The sequence below is a fragment of the Rhinopithecus bieti genome, unplaced genomic scaffold (genome assembly GCF_001698545.2).
Source record: "Rhinopithecus bieti isolate Rb0 unplaced genomic scaffold, ASM169854v2 scaffold_48474, whole genome shotgun sequence".
NCBI lineage: Eukaryota > Metazoa > Chordata > Mammalia > Primates > Cercopithecidae > Rhinopithecus > Rhinopithecus bieti.
The window spans coordinates 493,401-504,535 of record NW_016819100.1 but is presented as its reverse complement, the minus strand read 5'-3'; the positions used below and the strand labels follow the sequence as shown (position 1 = coordinate 504,535).

General features: G+C 42.2%; 1 protein-coding gene across 7 annotated transcripts in view; it reads left to right on the top strand.

Annotated features, from left to right (window-relative positions):
- Positions 1–10,742, top strand: part of ELOVL5 (ELOVL fatty acid elongase 5) — an 86,541-nt gene extending 75,799 nt beyond the window's left edge. For 6 of the 7 annotated variants that reach the window (XM_017858222.1, XM_017858227.1, XM_017858224.1 and 3 more), the window contains 2 exons: positions 1,560–1,694; positions 3,034–4,912. In XM_017858222.1, coding sequence (XP_017713711.1) covers positions 1,560–1,694; positions 3,034–3,177 — 279 coding nt within the window. In that variant the 3' untranslated portion in view covers positions 3,178–4,912. Of the gene's footprint in view, positions 1–1,559; positions 1,695–3,033; positions 4,913–10,446 lie in introns of those variants that run through there. The other variant, XM_017858221.1, reaches the window with a different exon arrangement.
- The last annotated feature ends 393 nt before the right edge of the window (positions 10,743–11,135 follow it).

Here is an 11,135-nt window from a genome sequence, read left to right as displayed (position 1 = left end):
AAAAAAAAAAAAAAAAAAACATATTATTGTCCCTATTTTATAGATGACACTGAGACAATAAGCCAAAGCTAGCTGACTGAGGGGTGTGGACATTAAATCTTTTGCCCTTTCCTTGCCTTATTAACACATTTTTCTAAACAGACCAAGCTGATTCAGACCCCTTCAAGTCGATTAGGATTTTCAATCTTAAAATAATAACAATCTGAAGAAAAAAGTCTTGAGAAAATCTGAGAGACTAAAGTGTTTGATATTTCATTTTCACCTCCCTGTCAACTGCTATGTTTTCTCACCCACCTATGAAAAAGGAAAATTGTTGATTAACCTCCTTGTTATACTTGAGGAGAAACGATGCAGAAATTGATTTATACCATAGTTTTGGGTCTGGCGGAAGCAGAATTTAAAAGAAAAGACTGGCAAAGTTGGTCTCCCATTAGGCTGTGTACTTTGAGGTGGAAGATTAAACCTACCCAGGTTGTCAGGATTTATTTTAAGCACCACTCCTAGTTATTCCTCAGTCTGCAGTACTAACCTTAAAAAGAAGGCAAACAGCCAGGCCCAGTGGGTCATGACTTGGAGTCCCAGTTACTCAGGAGGCTGAGATAGAAGGATCTCTTGAACCTAGGAGTTTGAGGCCACCCTGGGCAACATAGAAAGACCCTGTCTCAAAAATTAAAAACCTCTACATAGGAACATTGGAGCTGCCAGAAATACAGTGCGCAGAGCCTAGCCCTTTTTTGGTTTGAGACGGAGTCTCGCTCTGTCACCAAGCTGGAGTGCAGTGGCGCGATCTTGGTTCACTGCAACCTCTGCCTCCTGGGTTCAAGCGACTCTCCTATCTCAGCCTCCCAAGTAGCTGGGACTACAGGCACGTGCCATCATGCCCGGCTAATTTTTGTATTTTTAGTAGAGACAGGGTTTCACCATTTTGGCCAGGATGGTGTTGATCTCTTGACCTCGTGATCCACCAGCCTTGGCCTCCCAAAGTGCTGGGATAACAGGTGTGAGCCACCATGCCCGGCCTGAGTCTAATCCTTTTTAAAACATCTTTCCACCATTTGTCTAACCAGTTCACATGCGTTTCGAGGTTTATTCATCAGAATTAATCGATGCACTTACTGTTGTTTGCCAGTAAAGGTTTAAATCTATTCATCAGCCTTCACTAAACTAGAAGGGTCCGTGGATAAGGAGTTGGAAGAATGTCCAGCCAGGTGGCACATCCTGCAGTGATGTTATTAGTGCCCTTTCAACATACATGCTCACTCTTCCTTCTCAAAAAACAAAAACAAAGTCTTGCATCTCTCTATAGTGTGTCCTTGAATTTTGGAGAAGGTAGTTTAAATAGCTTGGAGGGCAGAGGAAGAATATGTATAAGACAAACACACCTAGAGTTTAGGATAAGTGTTGTGTATGTGTTGTGTTCATGAAGTGACTGCTGTACCTGCAGAAAGGGTAGTAAGTGGTAATTCAGAAATTTAGGTGATGCTGGGTAAAAAGTCTGCCTGGTGTGGGGCCTCGTCCATGCACTGTCCCTGCTCAGCTGCATCCCCTCTGTTCCCCAGCTTCAGTTTGTGCTGACAATCATCCAGACCAGCTGCGGGGTCATCTGGCCGTGCACATTCCCTCTTGGTTGGTTGTATTTCCAGATTGGATACATGATTTCCCTGATTGCTCTCTTCACAAATTTCTACATTCAGGTAAATCTCACTCTTCTCTGGGACTTGGTATCTGGGGCCTTTACCAACAAAGGCCCTCATCTGTTAACTTAATGGGCATGTGGAGCCTTTGCTGGGTGACAGGCTCTGGCCTCTAATGGAGTCACTATGACAAGAGCAGCCCCTGCCTCTGGGGGGCTCACAGCTCACTGGAAGACACTCTAGAACCCTGTTCTAGAGCCTGGGTGAGGGAGTCTTGGGATTCCCCTGGGAAATGGAAAACTGTGCAGCAGGACCCTGTGTTGCTTCCCTCTGACCTGCAGCAGAGAGACATGAGAGGTGATTTCAATCAGAAATCTCTCAGTTCACTACCTTGAACGTCATGGCCAAATAAAATTTCAGAAGAGATTTTTATCACAGTCCTCAGATACGGAGATCCGCTTTTTTGTCCCGGCTTTCTTATACATTTAGTCCTCAGGTGTGAGGATTCGGTTCATTCCTAAGCATATGATGTGGTGACATAGGTCTTTGCTCACAGAAAGGTCCATTTAGGGCAGATCGTCTCCAGTGGTGCCTGACCACATTGCAGCCACTGCTCATTCTCCTGCCATGTGTCACCCCCCACATGACATCTGTCCTGCCATTGTTGCCAGTGCCTGGTAGCCATAAGGCCTGCTGATCTGGGCAAAACACAGAGGTCAGGAGCAAGGGCAGAGGCTGCGAGTCCTGAGGCTCAGACATTTGTCCTTTCCTCTTCTGTGCCCATAGGCACCTGTGTGTGGCATGTTGGGTTTGAGTTGAAGTCATATACTTCTGGGCTTCATAGTTTATGGCTGCACTGTGGGACATGCACCAGGTACAAGGAAGGTGAAAGGATAGGACCTGATGAAACTGAAATCACATTTATTCTAACTGCTTATAGCAGCATAGCACTTTGTTCATGAAGGCTGAGATAGTCACTGAGGCAGTAAGGAACTTTTGAAGATGAAGAAGGGATGTGGGTATTGAGAGAGCTACTGCCCGGTGGGAAAGGCCAATTTGGCCACATAACCCCTGTCATCTGCCTTCCAGATATTAAAAGGCAAAGCAGAGTAAAATGTAAATTGAATTTTCTATGTGACATTTTAAATAGTATTTCTGTTGCAGCCTGTGATTCAGTTAACTTACCTCAGACTAAGCCTCAGAAAAAAAAAGCAAGAATGATTGAAACCAGTGACAAAAGATTTAGTCATGGGGACTTGACCACAGGAGTTTCTCCTTGATAAGATTTGATCTTAAAAGAAAACTAGGCCTGGTGTTAGAGATGCAATTCCCAGTAAAGTTCCCTGTAAAGAAAACTGTCTGTGGTCATTTGGTTCTCATCTGCCCTTACACATTTTAGACCTACAACAAGAAGGGGGCCTCCCGAAGGAAAGACCACCTGAAGGACCACCAGAATGGGTCCGTGGCTGCTGTGAACGGACACACCAACAGCTTTTCACCCCTGGAAAACAATGTGAAGCCAAGGAAACTGCAGAAGGATTGAAGTCAAAGAATTGAAACCCTCCAAACCACGTCATCTGATTGTAAGCACAATATGAGTTGTGCCCCAATGCTCGTTAACAGCTGCTGTAACTAGTCTGGCCTACAATAGTGTGATTCATGTAGGACTTCTTTCATCAATTCAAAACCCCTAGAAAACCTATACAGATTATATAAGTAGGGATAAGATTTCTAACATTTCTGGGCTCTCAGTGACCCCTGCGGTAGACTGTGGAAAGGGAGTATTATTGTAGTATACAACACTGCTGTTGCCTTATTAGTTATAACATGATAGGTGCTGAATTGTGATTCACAATTTAAAAACACTGTAATCCAAACTTTTTTTTTAACTGTAGATCATGCATGTGATTGTAAATGTAAATTTGTACAATGTTGTTATAGTAGAGAAACACACATGCCTTAAAATTTAAAAAGCAGGGCCCAAAGCTTGTTAGTTTAAATTAGGGTATGTTTCAAGTTTGTATTAATTTGTAATAGCTCTGTTTAGAAAAAAATCAAAGACCATGATTTATGAAACTAATGTGACATATAGTTTCCAGTGACTTGTTGATGTGAAATCAGACACGGCACCTTCAGTTTTGTACTATTGGCTTTGAATCAAGCAGGCTCAAATCTAGCGGAACAGTCAGTTTAACTTTTTAACAGATCTTATTTTTTTATTTTGAATGCCACTATTAATGTAAAAGAGGGGGGGGCTCTAAAGCAGTCTTGATGAAACTTAAGTATATATTCTTTGTCCTTGCGATTTTAGGAAGGGTGGAGGGTGAGTAGGCCATTTTAATTTCTGAAGTGCTAAGTGTTTTATACCGCAAACAAAAGTCAATTTTGCTTTCCACCAGTGCGAGAGAGGGTGTATACTTTTCAAGAGAGATGATTGCCTATTTATCATTTGACAGAGTCCCGTAGATGAGCAATGGGGAACTGGTTGCCAGGGTCTAAATTTGGATTGATTTCTGTACTGTTACCTGTTTTGACACAGATTTCCTTGTAAAATGTGCCTAGTTTACCAAAATTAACAAAGGGGGGTGGGGAAAGGACTTTAAAAATGTTCAAGGTAAAATCAAGTATAGCTACAGCATAAGAGAATCGAGAAATTTGATAGAGGTAACTTGTTTAATGTAAATCTAATAGTACTTGTAATTTCTTTCTGCTTAGAATCTAAAGATTTGTTTAGAACCTCTTGTTTAAAAATAATAGACTGCTTATCATAAAATCACATCTCACACATTTGAGGCAGTGGTCAAACAGATAAAGCCTATGATGTGTGTCATTTTAAAGTATTGGAATTTAGCCTCTGAATACCTTCTCCACTGGGGGAAAGATATTCGTGGAACCACTCATGACATATCTTAGAAGGTCATTGACAATGTATAAACTAATTGTTGGTTTGATATTTATGTAAATATCAGTTTACCATGCTTTAATTTTGCACATTCATACTATAGGGAGCCTATTGGTTCTCTATTAGTCTTGTGGGTTTTCTGTTTGAAAAGGAGTCATGGCATCTGTTTACATTTACCTTACAAACCTAGAATGTGTATATTTATAAATGTATGTCTTCATTCCTAGGTACTAATTTGCAGATGTCTTTACATATTTCAAATACAGAAACTATAACATTCAATAGCGTGCTGTCAAAGTGTGCTTAGCTCACCTGGATATACCCACATTGTTAAATGTCTAAACAGTAATCATTAAAACATTTTTGATTACCTGTGCCTTCGTTTTACATTTTTTGTGCTGGCAATTCTGAAGAACTGGAGAAAAATCCACTTCATTCACTGTCTAGGAGCTTACACAAATGGATGTAAATCATTCAGTTTGGAAGGCCATATTATTGCTTAGTTCTCAACGAGGAAGGACCCTGCATAATAACGCATAGTGGTGGTTCCACCCTAATGCTGTCCTCTCTACCTCCTCCAGGTAATCCCACTAAAGGTTCCAGCTCTAAACATGCTCCTTTATCCTTCCTCCCGTTGGCCCCAGTCTCTCGCCTTACCCCGAGAATGTTAGAATTACTTTCCTAGGTCTAGACCATAGGTCTGCAAAATTTTTTTCTGGAAAGAACCAGTTGGAAAATATTTCAGGCTTTGCAGGACATGCAGTCCCTGTTGTAGCCACTTGACTGTGCCATCGTGGAGCGCAAAAACAGCCATAGACAATATATAAAGGAATATACATGACGGTGTTCTAATAAAACTTTATTTACAAGTTTGGACAACATAGCAAGACCTCATCTCTACAAAAAATTTTTAGAAACTAGCTGGACATGGTGGTACATACCAGCAGTCCCAGCTTCTCAGGAGGATGACGCCAAAGATCGCTTGAACCCATGAGTTCGAGGTTACGGTGAGCAAGGGTCATGTGACTGCACTCCAGTCTGGGCAACAGACTGAGACCCCATCTTTTAAAAAAAAAAAAAAAAAAATTACAAAACAGCCTGTGCCCATAGTTTGCTGACCTCTACTGTAGAGTAATGAGGTCCCCTCCCCTTTGAACCTAAGGCTCAGTCATTTTCTTTGCCAAAGATCATTTTATGTCCCAGATTGTGGCCCTTCCCAGCCTACCCCATTTTGTTTCAATTTACAGGTGCATTCATGTCTACAACGGGAGAGATGACGTGGATGGTCCATCTTCCTTCCATCTGCTTCATGCCATACGGTCCCCAGTATAGGCTCTTAGGTGCTAAACTAGAAAGCACCTAAGAGCCAAGAGTGAGCCTATACTGTTTTAAATGAGTGCACATGAAAGATATGTTAGTTGCTGAAACTACCTGTGGATATGACTGCAGAATTGTCAGAACTCCAGAGAAATGTCACCTAAAACTGCATTTAGTACTTGGGATATTATCCAGAAGGCACAAGAGGATTGTTGGGGAGCTGATGGTAATAAATTATATCCCTGTCTTTCCCCTCTAAGTTCAGAACAAATGGAAAAAATATTGGAAATTAGACCAGTAGGAATTAAAATAGCATGTGTCTTACTAAGAAGGCTGGATTGGTGAAACTAAGACCAGAGCGTGGCTCTCTAATTAACCCTTGCTAATAATTCTGTTAACCTTACTTACCAGGGCTCAGTAGCACACCAGTGGTTGCTCTGATGGTTGGTCTAGTGATAAAGTGGTTATTAAAATATATTAAATATCAGTCCTGGAATTTACCTACCTTAAATTGTAAACTCCCCTTGTAGTGGCAGATTCTACACTGATGACCTTACCATGCCACGGAAGTGTGCTTAGCTGCAACTCTCAAGCAGCAATCTCTCCTCCTTTCAGAGAAGTGAGTGGATAAGAGGCAAGAGAGAAGGCAGATGTGTTCTGCTCTCCTTTTTCCTGTATGGAAAAGGGAAGATTCCCATTTCTCCCTCTGTTTTTAGCAGCCTTGCTAATCATGTAGAAGGGCATTGTAGACTAATATGAGAAGTACAGCTTGGAGGCTGCATTGACTGGGTTGAAATCCTCCCTGTGTGACCTTTTGGCAAGAAAACTTTGCCTTAGTTTTTCTCATCTGCCAAATAGGAATAATGTTAGTTTCTATGTTATAGGGTCCTTGTAAGGATTAAATAAATGACTAATGATACTGTATATATATATCGCCTTTGGAACCCCATCTAGCTCAAAGTATAAGTGATAACTTACCTTCAGGATTGTAATCTCAACTCACCCCACTGGTCTCTTTCAGCCGTAAGCTATTGTTTCACTGTTATTTCCCTGATTGGCTGCTCTAGTAATCCTATCAAAAAAAAAGGGAAGGAAGTTATTTTGTATGACATTTTCTTTGTTAAATCAGTGTTGAAATCAGCAATTCTTAGGAGTCAAATGTTCACCATCTATATTATTCCTGATTTTGCCAGAGTTTTACATTAAATTCACCATTCTGGAGTTTTTAGAATCTACTTTGGAAAATAGGGCAGTGATTATCAGTATCTGGACTTTGTTCATGATTTCTCTGGAGTTCTGACAACAATTCTGAAGTTACATCCACAGGTTGTTTCAGTGACTGACATGTCTTTCATGAGAACTCATTTAAAACAGGTGTCTCCTGCTATCCTGTTATCACTCTTGGACTTCAAATCCTAACCAGGTTTTTCTCTATACTCTTTAATTTGGAAATGGTTGTCCTCAATGGAGCAGATGGAGCCAAATAGTGGTTGCTGTCAGTTTTTTGCTCTGCTCTTTACCATTGCCTCATTGGCCATTAGTTCTTATTCCAGGCATAGATTTAAAACCTGTTTTTGTTATCCTTGACATTTTTGTAATCCTTATCTTCTCTCTTTCTTCAGTATGTTTATGGCTCACTGAAAAGAAAGTTCCTGGGCCAGTTTTTTGCCATAGTTAGCAGAGGATGTCTGGATTCAACTCTTGATCTAAGATCAAGGAAGACTTCTGGGGTGGAAGTTGTAGGAATAAGCAGTGCAGGATCCAGTGAATGGATAATGTAATGGTGACAGAGATCCAGTTGTAATGCTTCCCTTTCTCACATAATTAAGACTCTCCTGAACAGCACCTACCACCCTGTCTGTTGCACCATTTGTGTTACTCTGTTGGCCAGGCCTTTGCAGAATGTGACCTTGTTCACTGGGAGAGTGCTTGGTACAGAGGACTGAGCTAGGTGTGTTAAGCAAATGGGGATCATGAGAAAACCAGCCCTCGCAGGAGCCTCTACTGAATTGGGATCAAACATACACACGTGTGCCTTCTGTGTAAAATGGTTTGTGTTGAGTGCCATGAGATTGGTATGAAGCAGCTACCATGAGAGTCCAGGGAGGGAGAACCCTGCTAGCAAGGGTGGGTAAGAAAAGCATTGTAAAGGAGTAAGCTTTTAATCTGAGCCTTCAGAGACCATCTGGGTTTCAGTAGATGGAGCCTGAAGGTGCTGGGAGACAGCATTCCACATACAGGAACCAGTATGAGCAAATGCACAGAAGGCCCAGAGGGAGATGACACATTGCACTCGAATGGATGTGTGGATGAAACTGCTTGTTTTAAAAATGAGGTGAAGTGGGAAGAGAGTGGAATTGTCTGGGTGTTCTCATTGGTGAAATGTGTAGAATGTTGCTCAGAGCTCCCAGAGGCAGTAGTGATTATGTGTAAAGGAACCATTCTGAGCGGAGCCTCCTGTCACTGGCCTATGCCCCAGCCATCCTGCTCCTATCACCAGCAGTGCCAGGGAGGAGCTGAAACATGATGATAACAAGAACTAGGACTCACATTAGTCTCAGTTACAAGCTGATGGAGTCTTCTGTCAGATAGGGCAGGTTCAAAGGGGACCTCAGACCTTTGCCAGAAAATTGCCCCTCACCAAAGAGATGGCATTTGAAATCTGAAAATGGGGCCCCTGATGGGATGAGTCGGGATTGAAATCCCACATTGGCTAGTAAACAAATATTTCTTAAGTGATTATGTCAACATATTCCTACTGGTGTTCTTTGTTCAAAAAATGGGCATAGATGCAGGTTTCCCTTGGATGAATTTGACAATGTTTTAACCAAGCTACCACTTTTCAGCAAATTGTGTGCTTTCCCCTTGACAATGTTCCCAGTGAAACAGGTGCTTGTTTGTAGGAAAGCATCAGCACCAGATTCCAACAACCTTGTGCCTTTCCCTGCTCCCCCCCTTTTTTTTTTAAGATGGAGTCTCACTCTGTCGCCCAGGCTGGAGTGCAGTGGCCCAGTCTTGGCTCACTGCAAGCTCCACCTCCCGGGTTCATGCCGTTCTGCCTCAGCCTCCCGAGTAGCTGGGACTACAGGCCCCCGCCACCACGTCCGGCTAATTTTATTTTATTTTTTTTTTTTTCCGTATTTTAGTAGAGACAGGGTTTCACCGTGTTAGCCAGGATGATCTCCATCTCCTGACCTTGTGATCCGCCCACCTCAGCCTCCCAAAGTGCTGGGATTACAGGCATAAGCCACCGTACCCAGCCCCCTGCTCCCTTATTAATTGCTGTGGCTCTCAGTCCTCCAGGAAGGCTACATGGTTAGGGGTTGACTAAGTCGCATCTGCCTGCTACCTATGCCATTCCTGCAGAGCTGCAGCCCTCTAGGAGGACTGGCTTAAGTGTACTTTGAAACCAAGGCCAGGGCTGGGTGTGGTGGCTCACGCCTGTAATCCCAACAGTTTGGGAGGCCAAGGCAGGTTGATCACTTGAGGTCAGGAGTTCGAAACCAGCCTGGCCAACATGGTGAAACCCCATCTCTACTAAAAACAAAAATTAGCTGGGTGTGGTGGTGCACACCTGTAATCCCAGCTACTCGGGAGGCTGAGGCAGGAGAATCACTTGAACCCAGGAGGAGGAGGTTGTAGTGAACTGAGATCACACCACTACACTCCAGCCTGCCTGGGCAACAGAGCAAGACTCTGTCTCAAAAAAAAAAAAACCAAGGCCAAATGTCACCCCATGATCTTACAAGGGAACAGTCAGAATCCAAATCCTAAGCACACAAAGCTACTTTCTTAAGGGCAATGGAAGAGGGAAATTGTGATGGCCCCAAGCTAGAACCTAAATTACACATTTACTTTAGAACTGGGTATAGAAGGTTACATATCCTAGGGCACAGATGGGGCGTCTGTGTCCGTGCTAGAAGATTCTATGTGTCTTTGGAGGTGGCATAGCATACCTGTTAGAAAGGCTTCACAATGTATTTACTACTGTGGGACCACAAGCAAGTTACCTCTTTTCTGAACCTCAGTTTCCTAAACTATAAAAAAGAGATACAGATGCTTAGCTAATGTGGCTGGAATTAAATGCAGAAGTGAAACAGAAAGCTTTTAGCACAGGGCTTTACCCTAACAGGCACTTACTATCAAGAGTGGTTTATTACCAGGTAGGTAAGTAAGCAAGGAAGATGTGTGTTAATCAATTTTTCATCAGATTTAAAATGTTATTACCCAACACATTATTTTCACTAAAGTATCCTTGGTTAAAGCTCAGTTAATACTAGCATTTAGTAGGATAACTCAAATTTCTCAAAAAAAAAAAAAAATGGACAAATTGAATGTCTTCAATTCAACTGACTTACAAAATGATTTTAATATGAGAATTGTCTAGTCATAAGTTGTCACTCAAGAACAAAAGTTATCTGTTCTGGCACTAACTGGCATGTGATTCTGGTGAGGCACATCATGACTCTGGGTCTCCTGTAGAAACGAGGGGGTTGTGGGAGTGCCCCGGTTCCTTCCATCCTGAACATTCTGCGATGTCAAAGTAGCACTCCAGCATAGCCCTGATTTAATTCTAATTCCTTTCCTTTTCAGGACATTGACATAAAGTAGAACATGCTTCCTAAAAAACGCCTTAAAGATTAAATGTTACACACAACGTACAGTCAATGCAAGGAGGCCTGCACATAGTGAACCTCTGTCTAGGACTGCGGCCGGTAAGGCCTTCCCGCATGGACTGCAGCACTGCTTGGGAAAGCTGCCTGCAGGTGAATAAGTGAATGTGAAATTAAGCGAGACTCTCTGCAACTGTATTCACTGTATCACACTTTAATTTGGCCTCTTTTGCATTATTTCCTAGTGTTTGGAGAATACATTTGAGAAAGCATGTTATATATTTTTTTACAACTCATCTTACATTTACCTTAGCTGGAGAAAAAATTGATGGGAGGTGATTTAAATGTGTTTCTTTATGGAATGAGATCAAGGGATCAGACAGCCTCCCAAGTGTCCACACTGGCCTAGGATCCAAATGAGAATAGACTGTGTCCCAGGACCTGTGGTGGGACTTGAAGTTTCTGAAGAAGTTGAGGTAGGAATAGAGTAGATCAAAGTACAAAATTTGGATAGAAGGGAAAAAAAATGAAAGGTTGATGAAATAACTGTACCAGAGAAGGTTTGCTTTTCTAGAGACAGCCGTTTTTCTCGTGATCTGAATTAAACAGTATGGTGTTCTCAGTGGCCTTCCACATCACTGAGAATCACTAGCAGGCTCACCAGGGATT